Here is a 14,725-nt window from a genome sequence, read left to right as displayed (position 1 = left end):
TAAGGAGCCTGCAGAGCATTGAACCTGCGACCAGGAGATTGCAGGTGCAATATCTGGCTCCTGCAGTGTTTCAGGAAAGCGGTCTGCCCTTACCTCTGATACGGACAGGCAGTTGAGAGCAGGACGATCGATGGACTGAGACCACTCCACAGCGCCCTCCTAATTAATTTAGAGAGAAAAAGAACCCCTGGGGGTGGGATTTTATAGGCACTACTGAGAGACAATAACAATTAGAATTTTAAAATTAGAAGAATTTCTGTCTCTTGGTAGTGCCCCCAATATCCCACCCCCCAGGGGTTTATTTTCTATATATTCTTTATGGGATGTGACACACTTTTGCAATCTTGCATATCAGAATTCCTTTCTCGTAATTAATTTAAAACTACAAGCAGTCAGCTGCAATGGCTGGTAGTTGTGGTCTATTCAGTCACAGAAAACTGTGCTTTAATGATGCAGCCATGTGAATGGAGCCCCACACAGCCATCCTGTTTTCAAATTGTATGGGGAAAGGATCCCCCACCCACTATCACAGGGAGGTGGGATGAGGGAGAAGGTACAAATGCTGGAACAGGTTTTATGTGTTCCACCCTAAAAACGGGTGGAACATGTTACATGTTCCAAAAGTGAACTTCTCCTTTAAACAGGTGTCTGCACATAGCAGTCTACAATAGTATTATTATTATTATTATTATTCAGGATTTATATAGCGCCAACAGTTTGCGCAGCGCTTTACAATATGAGGGCAGACAGTACACTTACAATACAAATCAATACAGGAGGGATCAGAGGGCCCTGCTCGTTAGAGCTTACAATCTAGAAGGGAGGGTCAAGTTGAAACAAAAGGTAATAACTGTGGGGGGTGAGCTGATGGAGAAAATGAAAATACAGTTAGGTGTGGGTGGGGTAGGCTTCTCTGAAGAGAAGTGTTTTCAGGGATCGTCTAAAAGCTAATAAAGTAGGAGATAAGCGGACAGATTGGGGTAGGGCATTCCATAGGATTGGGGAGGCTTTGGAAAAGTCCTGGAGGCGAGTATGGGAGGAGGTGATGAGGGAGCTAGAGAGCAGGTCTTGAGAGGAACGAAGAGGATGAGTAGGTTGGTATTTAGAGACTAAGCTAGTGATGTAGCTGGGGGCAGAGTTGTGGATGGCTTTGTATGTAATTGTTAGTATTTTGAATTTAATTCTTTGGCTGAGTGGAAGCCAGTGGAGGGATTGACAGAGAGGAGTAGCAGACACCGAGCGATTGGTAAGGTGGATGAGTCTGGCAGCGGCATTCATAATGGATTGAAGAGGTGATAGACTATGTAGAGGTAAGCCAATGAGAAGGGAGTTGCAGTAGTCGAGGCGAGAGATGACCAGCGAGTGAATTAAGAGCTTTGTTGTCTCATTAGTTAGAAAGGGGCGTATTTTGGAGATGTTGCGGAGGTTGAGGCGGCAGGATTTGGACAGTGATTGGATGTGTTGCTTGAAGGAGAGTCCAGGACTACACCTAGAACCTTGGCATGAGGGGATGGGCTTATGGTTGTGCCATCAATTTTGACAGTGAGATCAGGGGAAGGGGCATATGGGGGAGGAAAAATTATAAGTTCGGTTTTGGATAGATTGATTTTGAGGAAGTGGTGTGACATCCAGACTGATATATCTGATAGTAAATTAGTGATACGTGAGGGGTAGAGAAATAGATATAGTAGAAATAGTACACTCAAAGTTTCAGTCGCTGGAATGTGGAATAGAACAGTGCATTTTTGAACTGTCCATCCAAATTGGGTGCGTTGTGGCTTTATAAATACATTACCACATTTATTTTTAGCGATCTCCTTTAACCCCTTTGCTGCCAGGTCCATACGTCATACAGACCTGAGTAGTGGGAGGGGGGTTCTCACACAATCCGGTGGCTGCAGCTACTGAGAATGTATGAACTGACGGGCAGACTCCTGCCTGTCAGGTGAAGGCACTCAGGCGGCTGCGCCTCTACTCTATTGCCTCTATACACCCTTGGATTTGAAGAGTCTCCTATAGAAAATATAGGGTGCTGAAGTATGTCGCCATTTCACGGGTGCGGTAATATCAAGTGACATTAAAAATTGTAACTACTTTCTAGGGTGTCTGCCTTCAGAAAATATATAATGCTTGGGGGTTTTATATAATCTTCAGGCCTAGAATGATTTTTTAAACGTGTGAAAAAAATGCAAAAACTGCTCTGGCAGCAAAAAGGTTAATACCAGTAAATAAAAGTTATACTCAAGAAAAAGGAGCTATTTTCATCTGGCTTGCAAAAAGGTGAATAGAAATGGAACTATAGAGTCGTGACACTTTTTTCTTGTCCGTTTCCTGCAGAGTGTATCCAGCTGAGCATGAAAACGGCAGAGATAACGCTGAATAGAGACAAAATGAGAAATGCAGCATGCATATATTAGACATTTCATCCTTAATGTGGACATAGGATTTGTGATTTTAGGCAGCTAATTAGGCTGACCTAATTTTTAATCAATCTTGGCATGTACTGACCATACCCAAAAAAAAAAAAAAAATCTCCATTAATGTCTTGTATATGGAGCTTGGCAAGATGTGCATTTTTTAGGTTCACATCAGACTTTGTTTCTTTTAAGTTAAAGTTAAAGTGGAACTTCACTCTCTCAATCAACATGAACTATTTTAATCCTTATTCTGCTAGCATTGGTAAATTATATGGGAAAGTATATCGTATTCACTTGTGTTAAAATTTATTTTAAATTTCATCAGTTACTTCCTGGTTCTATGCCTAGATAAATGATTGATGTCATACATCCCACCCTTTTAGAGGGTAGGAGGGGTTTTGCACGCTAAACACACTCTTTTGCATGCGTGCCTGAGCTAATGGTTGATGAATTTCAGGAAGTAAATACTACATAAATAATCTGCCCTTACTCAAAATGGGCATGGAAAGCAGTAGAAATGCTGGGGTGTGTTTTCTCAGCATAACCTAGCATGGAGACATGGATGGATGGGGGGGAGTTTACTTTTGAATGTTAAAGAATTAAATAGCATTTTTGGTATGCAGTGTAGTTCTGTTTTAATATACCTTGCACCCAGAAAACAGATGGAATTAACAAGAACCTGTACTTTCACAGAACTTTGTAGCCTGTTGGGTGGACACCATAAGATGCCTGGGTATACATTTAGCCTTATTTCACAACATGTTTTTGAGACCTATTTTACTAAATTTTGCTAACATTGACCTACCCATGCAAGACCCGAAGGTTACATTTAAGCTTGTATCATGCTGTGTGTGTGTGTGTGTAATGATGTGTGCACTAAAACAGGGACACTCCGCAAAATACACGTAAAAGACTTGCACCAAAATGTGTGACAGTTTTACCACTTCAGCCTGGCCTCTAGCACAATGACGGCCGGGTGGTGGTTCCGTTATCCTGACTGGTCGTCGTATGACGTCTTTTAGGATAACAGTTGGCAAGCCCCCGTGTGCACAGTCTGACACACTGCAACACCAATGTCGGTAAAGAGCCTATGACGGAGGCTCTTTACCACGTGATCAACCTTGTCCAATCACGGATGATCACAGCGTAGACCAGAAAAGCCATGTATCAGCTTCTCCCCATTTGTGTCTGACAGACGCAAGTAGAGGAGGGCCGTTCAGCTGCTCTCCTTTCAGGGGAGGGGGGTCTGCGCTGACACTACCCATCCCCCCCCCCCCCCCCCCGAGGGAGGATGCTCACTTCTGACTACCGGGGATACCACCAGGGATGCCACCCATGGCCACCAGGGAATGCAAATCTGTGCCCAAAATCCATGCCAATCAGTGGCCACAAATGGTGCCAGTCAGTGCCCATGACTAATGCCTGCCATTGCCTCCTTATCAGTGCCACCCATCAGGGCCACCTATCGATGCCCATTAGTGCTGCAAAGCAGTGCCACCTATAAGTGCAGCCTCATCAGTGCCCATCAGTGGACATTTTAGAACAGAGACAAACTTTTTTTTTTTTTTTTTTCAAAATTTTTAGTCTTATTTGCGCAAAAAAAAAAAGAGCAGTGATCAAATACCACCCAAAGAAAGCTTTATTAGTGGGAACAAAATGCTAAAAAATTTGTTTGAATACAGTGTAGCATGACCGTGCAACTGTGTATTCAAATTCTGTTTGGCTGTCAACTCCTGCAGTCCCCCAGAACCCCATAAAACCCCTTTGTAAATACTGAATACTTGAATGTGGGAGCATAGATATGGTCTTTCTCACATTTTGCAAATCTTAATGCCTGAGTAACCTGTTGACAGGCCCAAGGGCCCAGTTGATATTTCCATGTTGTGCGTGCCTGTATTCTATTTTTTTGTGCAAACTTTAATGACATGTCACAATATGACACGCCAAGTTGTGTTGGCCACAGTGTTGTGCGATCTGGTGGATTGTCACACCACGCTGCATAAAAAGAAAAAATACTATATGTCATACTTTTTTCAGTGCACACCACAGTAACAAACCAAATTGGCATCATGGAGAACAAGGCCTTTTGCTTTGTATTGCATTAAAACTGCACAGAGCCATGCATTCCAATCCAGTCCCAATGCACGTGGTGTGATCTTTGACAACTGGAACAAAAGTGTTACCTAAGCAATAAAATTCAAACTACTTTACTCCAGCACTGCGATCTCCTTGAGCTCGTCACTAGTTGCTGACATCAGCCTGGTGGTTTTTGGGTATTGATCGCCCAGCCATTTTAATTGGTCGGGTCAAGATGTCACTTCTGTGCATATGCCAGGGATGTCCAAACTTTTTTCAAAGAGGGCCAGATTTGATGAAGTAAACATACGCGAGGGCCGACCATTTTGCCTGACATTCTTTAAACCATTAAAATCCGGTCTAAGTGTGTTTGTCCGAGCACTAATACATGGCCCAACAAGAATTCTCTTGCCTTTGTGCTGTGTGTGGTGAATAGATGAGCTCGGGTGTGTTATTTGGATATACTGTATTTATTTCGGCTTATACCACCCACTTTAACTTTAAAAAGGAAGTTTAAGGGAAAAAAAATCTTAACTTTTAAATAACTGTGAAGCAAAATAAGGGTCAGTACCCATCAATGCAGCCTAAACAGTGCCCATCTGTAGGCCCCCACACTGACATGAATGCAGACTCACCATTGCCATCAGTGCAGCCTGATTCATATCCTCTGCAGCCTTGGAGGAGACAGGGATGGGAGCGGGATGAGCACCGACAGACATACAGGAGAAACTCCTGTTTTTATCGACTGCCTCTTTAATTGAAAGTCCCGCCTCCCATGATGGACAAAACAGTTGTCCAATGGCAGCGCAGGAGACGGGACTTCCTTTTACACAGGACACTGTGTAAACAGGAAATACTCCTGTATCCTGTATGCACGGCACTCCTCCCGCCCCCTCCATGGCAGCCAGCATATCTATCTTTTGTGGCCCCTGGCGCTTGGAGATTTGACCTGGAGATGAAACAGGAGCAGGAAAATTTGTTAGAGGAATTTCTAAGACTGTTCCCACCAAAACTGTTGTCCCGATTAGGATGTTTACTTTCAACTGCTGGTGGCAACCATAAACTGTTGGCTTCCCATCAATTTATGTTTATATTTAACTGAACAAAAGTAATTACTGCTCAGACATGCACATATCGTTCCAAAGTAGACCGCAAGGAACTCTTGGACCCATCTAGATAACTGGCAAAAAACAATAGGGACACAAATGTGGTCCTTTAATCCTTGTCCCCTGATTCAGGAGAGCTTTCATATGAGAGTGGTGAATTGGGGACTGACTCAGAGTTTTTCCAAGAAATTGAGATATCTATATGTAGTTAAAAACCCCTCCAGTTGCTCCCTATGTCTCCCTAGGAAGCTTGCAGTTCTGTCCCTTTTATTATGCTTATCTGTGATATGATGTAACGCTTAATTTCACTAAAGCATGACAAAGAACAAAGCTTAGTTGAGTAATGAGCCAACAATAACATTGTTCATGTAAATCTTTCCTAAATGCTAAATAAAAACCAGAAGGCTTTCTTTGAACCTGGCTTGGTTTGCTAACATCCAGATTTAAAATGTCAAGAGTTTATTGCAAGTCACATGCTCGACGGTATGCCTTTTGTTTCTGATGTGTGCCGTATTGACTTTGGAGGGGAGCTTAGATATGTCAGATTTACCTCTGAGGGGATATAGTGCTCTGCTTGTGAACATTTCTCTGATGCATTTTAGCAGGGAATGGAACATGAAGGGATAATGGTTCTATTAAAGTGCTCAACTACACATGCAGAAATCACAGAGAGAGAATGCTTTTAGATGAAACCAATTTTTGTGTGTAAATGGCTTCTACATCCTATGTAACTGTTCCACCTAATACCTCCTGGGTAATTGAGAAAGAACAACATTTGAAATGAGGTTATGCACTCTGATACTGCAGGGGAAAGGCTTCCACATAGTAACTGTTCATGTTAAGCTTGTGTGTAAGAGATGAGGTCTTATTGTAAGTTTTAAGCGTAAGAAATATTTTGTCCAGAGATTCATCATTTTAAAGCACTTAAACTTTTGTCTGTTATGATCAGTATATTTCTTGCACTGTGTATACTGTAGCTTTCTACTAAATGGTAACCACACTATTGGGACCCCTTCTTTCAAATAACTAACATTAGTACACTACATAGTACATATTTCCTATGTTTTACAGAGGTTTCTTTAAGTAAACCTGAATACGTTTCCTGTAGTAACATATGCTTTCATGGGAATTATTTGATTTGATTTTAGTTGATACGGGGATAGAAGCAGCAGAAGTGCTTCTGTCCTTGTATCAGATAAAATTAAATCAAATGTCAAATTCCTATTAGCAATGTTTGCTAAGGAAACATATTTAGGTTGAATTGAAGAATGCTCTGGTCGTTTAGTGTATTTGTTACTCTAGGAGCAGGGAAAACCCAGAATGGTGAAACTGAGTATAATCTGTATCCCTGCTACTATACCTTTTTTATGGTACATTTTTTACTGTCAGAGCTGTAAAATGGGTAGTCATTGCATAGGATATACATTCATTTTAGGAAGCCTATGTTAATACTAATTCTGTCTTAGATATTCAAATAAATAATAAACCCCGCACCACTTCTAGCATGCTCTAGACCAGAATTTATCAACCCAAGATTAACCTATAAAATCAATTTCAGGCTTCAGAAAACCTTTACTAAATCAAATTCATCAGGGGTTGATGGCAAAAATGCCTCTTACATTGGTGGTTGGTAGAAAGAATGGATCCCTTACGGTGGTGGACAGAATTTCACTATTATAGACAGCTGAAAATATAATTGGTATCATGCTGCTGGTTTTGCCAAGTGGCAGTGATCCTGAAACTATACATGTATAGGGCAATCGGCCTCCTTACCACCTCTGTAGGAACCCTAGGGTTCCATGAAACTCTAATAATGGAGAGAAAGGCTGCTCCTAATTGCAGCATATATACAGACCCAGGATATCCCACCAAGCGAGTCCCCAAAAGACGGAAGTAATTATCCAATGCATTACTGCACCATCATCTACCAAAAACTGCAGTGTCTGGTTTGGATTGACTAACCCTTTAAAGTCCCATTCACACTTCTTTAGAGGGCCTCTCGCTAGTATCACCTGTGGTCCTCTCTTTAGGCTGGTCTTTTCAACTTTACAGACTTACTATACTTTGTTCTGTGCTGTCTGTATGGAAGTGACCTTCTCAGTTAAGGAGAGAGACTGTTTCCTCATGTCAGAGCGGCTCCTAATGACTGGTGTGCTGTGGTTGCAAACCTCAGACATGAAATATGGCCAAGCATATCCCTCTATAGTGTGTACTTGTCTCATTCCAGAGCACTGGAACAAGTGTCAATTCTGTTTGCTGCCTTGTTCCACTGCTATCTGTATGGGTCACTTCTGATGAGATTTCCTCACGCCAAGAGAAAAATGGTGATGGGAGGGATCTCCAGATGATTGACAGCCTAAGCTCTCTTCCTGGGTGCTGTGTGAAGAATAATGTGTAATTTCCCTCTAATGCCCCCTTGTGACTCTCTTTACTGCTGTAACTCCTGCTCTCTGTCCCCTGTTTTTCAGAGCTGAGAGATCCTGTGTAAATGTTGCACTTTGGATGTAGGGAAACGGCAGCTGTAGATAAATTGTTGCAACTTATTTTGGAGGATTTGTTTCCTCTCTATATCATCTGAGGCCAGCCACTTCACTCGGTATATGTGAGGGTTTACAGCCACATTAATGTTGAACATCACTTATGGGTGTATTTATAAAAATAAAAAAAATATGCAGAGCTATTTGTTCTGTAAAATTGCATGTACATTCATTTTGTGAGAGTGGGGCAAAAACAAATGTTAGGCTAATCCTTTTCTTTCTGGGTCAAATGTTGTTCTTCATACAGAATCGGGTGAATTCTAAAAACATGCAGAGCTGTTGATTTTGTGAAACTGCATGTACGTTTGTTCTGTGCAAATGGAGGCAAAAACAAATGTTGGGTGATTTTCTCTCCAAATTGCATATTATGCTTCAGTGGCGTGAATTGGCAAACACTGCAATATGGCCACTAGCTGGAGCTGACAATCAAAGGATATTTTTTTTTTTTTCATAAGTGCACCCCTAAGTAACTTGCCAAACATTATTGGAATATTACCATTGTTCGGGAGTTGAAGCACTTACCCGGCTTGATGCAATGATTTTCAGAACAAATGTGTAGTCTAAAATCTTGGATCGTTAAATCTCTTTTGTATCAAATATTCAGTATTATTACACATTCATTTTTTAAAGGGGGGGGGGGACAAATGTTCATATTTTATGCTGCACATATATTAGTAGACAGGTAAGTCCTTCTCTTGCATGCTCCAATCAGAGTACTTCCTTTGGACTCTTCTGGGTGACTTTTTCCAGGTGCTCTTTACCAAGTGGGGAAAATGAGTTCATATGCTGCTTTGCCTGCCTAGTCGTTTACTAATTCTGATCATCTGTCTTGCTTCTCTTCTTATGCCTTTCATCTGCTTTGTACAGACGTCCTCTTCTGATGCTGTTCAGCCTTCGGCATCCTCTCCTTCTCTGCAAGCTGCTGCTGATAAAAGCAAATTGGAGGTATATAATTTTCTGCTGTGAAATTTGCAGACAGTCAACATGTTGTAATATGCAGAAGTGTTTTTCTTTCTTCCCAATCTGGATATGTTTTACAGTTAAAAAAAATATAATAATATAAGCTTTGGTTTCTTTATGCATTAATTTATCATTTGAAACATCTATCCTCATTTCTGGTTTCTGTTGTCCCATGACCATATATTGTATGGTCATGTACTCCAACAGGTCATGCTTTCAGTATTTTCCTCCAAGAGATATATTGTAATTCCTGTTGGAGAGACTTCTATAAAGCCGGCCATACACGTTGCAAATTTCTTTTCTGCAACCACGGGTTGCAGGGAAGAAATTTGCATGATTCCACCATCAACACAGACAGTGCTGATAGGGGAATCCCTCCTGCTGAGTAATTGTCTGCTCCCAGCAGGGAAAGTTGTCCCTGCCAGGAGAAGATGGTGATTATCACTAGTGGCTATAGCAGCTGCTAGTGATAATCGTAAGAGAATTCGGAAAGGCTAGTTGTACCCAAGTTGATCAATCAATTTGGTACATTCAGCCTGCCAATTAACGGTTCAAATCTTGGAAGGTTCCTGCTTTAGCTGGCTGAGATTTGAACCATGTATGGCCAGCCTAAGATGAATAGACTTTAAAAATGTGACCAGTTGGTGTATAATAAACACCAGGTTTGTGTGCCATTAGTAAACAATGTACTATGGCACAAAAATCAGCTTATCCTCTATAGCAGTGGTCATCAACCCTGTCCTCAGGGCCCACTAACAGGCCAGGTTTTAAGTATTACCTTGGGGAGATGCAGACTAGAATGCTGCAATCACTGAGCAGCAGCAAATGCTATCACCTGTGATGTATTTCAGTTATCTTGAGAACCTGGCCTGTTAGTGGGCCCTGAGGACAGGATTGATGACCACTGGTCTGTAGACAACCATTTGACATCCTTGTATATTCAGACATCATTCTTCTTTTTTTATTTTTTCCAAACTATTGACAATAAAATCAACAACCGTGTTCTTGGATACATTTTAAACCTTTATCAACTGGGATGGCATCACTTAAAGCATGAACATATTTGCAGTGATTTCTTCTATACATTATAAATGTAGTGATCCATCACCCAATAAGGTGTTCTTTTTGACACTGGGGATGCCGGATATGTAATGTTTCTGTCTTTGTTCTGTTTGGTTTCATTGAAGTGCCTGAAATATTGTTTCTTCCTCCTGAGCATTGCCACAGAGAATACTCAGTAGGTTTATGCTTAAAGGCAGCTTCTGTCACTAGTCATCCATGTTGGTAGGCAGAATCTGACAAAAGTGTTGTACTTCTGCCTCACATACTTAATCCAGAATATTTATAACTGCCGTATAAACATTGGTGAAAAGTTGCTAAATCTGACGTGCCACTAGTCAAATGCTTGACTTGACAGTGATAAAAACGTGCTGAATTGATTTCTATAGTGGTTCATACATTTAAGTCTTTGTTTCTGCATTTTTAATACAAGTATGCTCCTGAAAATGTTGTTTAAATTGTACTTTATTAATGTTGCAGCATCTTACAGCCAGATGACTGAATGCGTTGGATTAATTTAATGCCATTTGAAACATTTGGAGCTTAATCCTAAATATGCACTAACCTTTTCACACAGTACCACATCAATCATGTACACTCAATATTGCCCTTCCTCTTTCCCTCACTGTACCCTAATTATCTCTATCATCTGCTTCCATCCCCCCCCCCCCCTTTTTGTAGTTATATCTACTAGCTTCTGTATATTGTCAACTGTGACTATGTGAAAGGCTAATATTGGACTTTAAATCTAGAAAGTAATATTTGGTTGTTTTCCACAAAACCAGTGTGTGCAATGTTCCAGCTGCTGTAAACTTATTTATTATGATGTCTTGCATGGCTTTCTTCACATGTTGGAAGGCCTGTACTATCTTATTCTGTATATGGATCTATTTAAATTGATCATGTTACTTTTTTCAAAAAATTTCTAAAGTGATTGTAAAGGTAGGTTTGTTATCATAATGCATTCTATGCACTAGGATAAAAAGCCTTCTGTGTGCCTCACCCTCCCTAATACTTACCTGAGCCCCATCTCTATCCAGCGATGTCCACGAGTCCCTCAAACTCTCCCGCCTGATTAGCTGAAACACAGCAGCAGTGCCATTGTCTCCTGCTTCAGTCAGCCAATTAGGAAAGATAGTGGGAGGGCCAAACCTCAGCTCCATGTTTGAATGGACACATGAAGCTACAGCTCAGCTCGGGTGCCCCTGTGACGAACCCCTGTCCTCAACAGGTCTATGTCTGCCGTAAATGCTTCCTCTGTCCAGAACCAGCGCTATCCAAGACCCCTTAGCTCACCCAGTCACCAGCCATAACACAGTGTAGGGTGAACAACAACATCAAACTGATTTATTCCAGCGCATGTTACCACAGATAACCAACTCCGAGACACTCCCCGCCCGCCCCCCCCAGGATAGGGTAAACTGTCCAATCGCAATAGGTGACCACGACAGGTCAGGTGTGTTCAAACTTCTCCTCAATAGACTTTTTTTTAATCAACGGAGGGAGCTGTTGGAGGAATCGCACACGCACACACATCCATCCCACAATGTGTACGTTTCTTCATAGGCAGACAAACACAAACAGTGGAGTAAAACTTCACCCCAAATAATCACAGCAAAGAGTCCACAACAGCATGAGACAACACACACTATATACAACATTGAGTCTGACTAGCACAGATCATAGTGAGATTTTCAGGCACCCTGTGCCCCTAATGGACACAGGGTGGTTTACACATAAGTGGGTCTGGGGAAGCTGGTCAAGGAGTTTCCAGAGCTCTCCAAGATAAGGGGAGTTGCACAAACCCCCACCCAAAGTGACTCCTGTCACAGCTCCCATAGCAAGCTGCTTGCTGTGGGGGAGGGAGAGGCCAGGATCAGCAAAGAGGGACTAGAGAAGAGGAGGACCTGGGCTGTTCTGTGCTAAACAGATCAGGTAAGTATAACATGTTTTTTTTTTTTTTTTTTTTTTTTTTTTTAACATCGCTTTTTTAAAACTTTAAACATCAAAACAAAGAAGGTGTGTTTATTTTATTTTGTTATTTGTCTATTCTTTTGCCTATGGAAACTAATTGGCCTCCAACTATCATTTCTACAGTCCAGGTGTGAAATAAGACAAAGATTCTGGATGCTATGAGCATTAGTACATTTTACTATTGGCACACTTTCATACATCAGCCCAATATTGGCAATTGGCCTGAGTTTGAGTGTATCCCTCTCTTTTTTTCTGGAGAAAAATTAAATTAAAGTGCTTTGTATAGAATATAATTTGAGACTGGACAGGATACAAGTATAGGGAATGCTTTGTTCAGACAACCAGAGGATCCGAGGTCACATATAGTCTGGTAGTTCCTGACTGTCATCCACCTGAGCTCACATACTATACGTTTCTTTTATGTGTGCAGTGTTTGAATTAGTCAGTTTGCAATACAGCATCTGACAGACTTTAGGAGAACTCCGATCCAAACCAAACCACTGTCACATCATTTAAGGGGTAATTGGGCAAGGGGGTCACAGGGAATTTACACAAACACTGTTCCTTTGCCCTAATTGAGTAGCCTTTAAGGGCTTTGAGAAAGGTAAAGAACTTATTGCTCAAGGGGAGCCTGTGTGTATTGAAATGTATTTTGACAATCATCATTTTTAACAGACAAAATGAAAATCAATCATTTTCTTTGTTTTACACTCAGTTTGGTAGATATTCAGATATAATGACAGTAAATCCTGTTTTTGTAAATACTGTTGCTGGTTACCTTTGCAAAATGTTTGTTTTTAAAGTGGTTGCAAATCCTTACATATCCCCAGTGAAATGAATAGACTTGGCTGATACAGAGATGAATCAAATACTCTTACATAAGTTGTACCTGTTTATCTGCAGCAATCTATCCTCTATAGCAGGGATCTCCAAACTATGGACCTCCAGTTCAGAAACAATAATTACCATCATGCCTAGTCATGTCTGTGAATGTCAGTTTTGCAGTGCCTTATGGGGCGTGTAGTTGTAGCAACAGCTGGAGTGTCGTGGTTTGGAGATCCCTGCTCTACAGTCTTCCAAAACACACATTTTACATAGGATATCACAGCAGCACAAAACGGGGTGGGGATCTGACGAGGAACATGCCCCCCTAGAACAGGCTCATAGAGAAAAACACAGATCTGATAAGGAGTCGCCTGCTGTGTGCTGGAGGGGGCCAGCCATCTCCCTGGAGGCTGAGGTGTTGACTAAGGCCCCTTTCACACAGGCTGCTGTTCTGCTGCTGTTAAAAGCATATTTTGTTTTGAAATTCAGAGAATCCTGGCACAGTGTTCACTTCTAATTGTACATGTCTATTAGCTGCATTGGAACATTCTTGAACTCAGTCAAATAAATTTTTTCTAACCGCACCAAACCTAATGTAACAAAACCGTTGTTAAATGCAGTGTGTGAATGGCTCCATAGGAAAGCATTGTGTGAGTTTAGCTGCAGTAGATAACTTGATCTATCCGTAACTAAAAGCTGAATTCTATCCGCCCGTTTGAAAAGAGCCTAACCATTCTATCAGTGACTCATGCAGATAGAGGGATCAGAGAAGAATCCAACTCAGGCTAGTACACACTATAGAGGGCTTTGTTCACTTTTCATATCTGAAGTTTACAACCACTTTAAGTATACATACTTCTTTACATGCTTTATATAATTCTACATTGTTACTCTAGGATGTTTGGTCATGAAAACAGTTGTTCTCTAAGGAAATTGCTGTTAAACTGGCCATAGATGGATTGAAAAGCAATCCATTTAGCAGGGATTGGCTGAATTTTGATCCGTGTGTGGCTACTCTTGACAGAAATACCGCAATCAGAGCAATACTGCATCATGGCCACAAGAGGGAGCTGACGATCATTGGAGATAAGCATATTACACCCTCTGACGATTATTCCTCATGGGCATGTAATGACTTGAGGCCTTTGAACAGTGGGTTTATTTTTTATTAATTAGATGCCTTAGGCTGCTTTCACACTGAGGCGCTTTACAGGCACTATATCGCTAAAAATAGTGCCTGTAAAGAGCCTCTCCTCTCAGGCCAGTGTGAAAGCCCGAGTGCTTTCACACTAGAGTGGCGCGCCTGCAGGAAAGTAAAAAATAGCCCTGCAAGCAGCATCTTTGCAGCACTGTAGTAGCTCCCAAAGCGCCCCTGCCTATTGAAACCAATGGACAGAGCCGCAGAACTGCCGGAAAAGTGCCACTGCAGCAGAACTTTGCGAGCGGTGTTGACCCTTTTTCAGCTGCTAGCGGGGGTTAAAGGCGCCCCACTAGCGGGCAAATAATGCCGCTAAAAATAGCGGAGCATTACCACCGACAACCCCAACGCCTCAGTGTGAAAGCACTCTTGGATACACGTAAAAATGTTAGTGTTAAAACCTAGGAGCACTCTGAAGCCAGCATATAACCCCCTTCTCACCATTGCCTACTGCACCATGCCTGAACAAATAAAAGCTAGTTGACTGCTGTCAGTCAAATCCTTTGAGGAGAGCGAGGGGCATGTGTGTGTCTATGGATGTACACAACCCTGGTTCAGGAGCATGTCTACATG

At 41.6% G+C, this 14,725-nt stretch overlaps 1 protein-coding gene across 2 annotated transcripts in view; it reads left to right on the top strand.

Annotated features, from left to right (window-relative positions):
- The window catches only part of SMAP1 (small ArfGAP 1), a 453,919-nt gene that overhangs the window by 183,242 nt on the left and 255,952 nt on the right, over positions 1–14,725 (top strand). Inside the window, exon 5 of one of the 2 annotated variants that reach the window (XM_077487401.1) lies at positions 9,004–9,081. The exons of the other annotated variant lie outside the window; for it this stretch is intronic. Coding sequence (XP_077343527.1) covers positions 9,004–9,081 — 78 coding nt within the window. The remainder of the gene's footprint in view (positions 1–9,003; positions 9,082–14,725) is intronic. 2 annotated transcript variants of the gene reach the window in all.

The sequence above is a fragment of the Lithobates pipiens genome, unplaced genomic scaffold, assembly GCF_037356315.1.
Source record: "Lithobates pipiens isolate NorthernLeopardFrog02 unplaced genomic scaffold, aLitPip1_a1.2 Scaffold_18, whole genome shotgun sequence".
NCBI classification, from domain to species: domain Eukaryota; kingdom Metazoa; phylum Chordata; class Amphibia; order Anura; family Ranidae; genus Lithobates; species Lithobates pipiens.
This window is presented reverse-complemented; position numbering and strand designations above follow the sequence as displayed.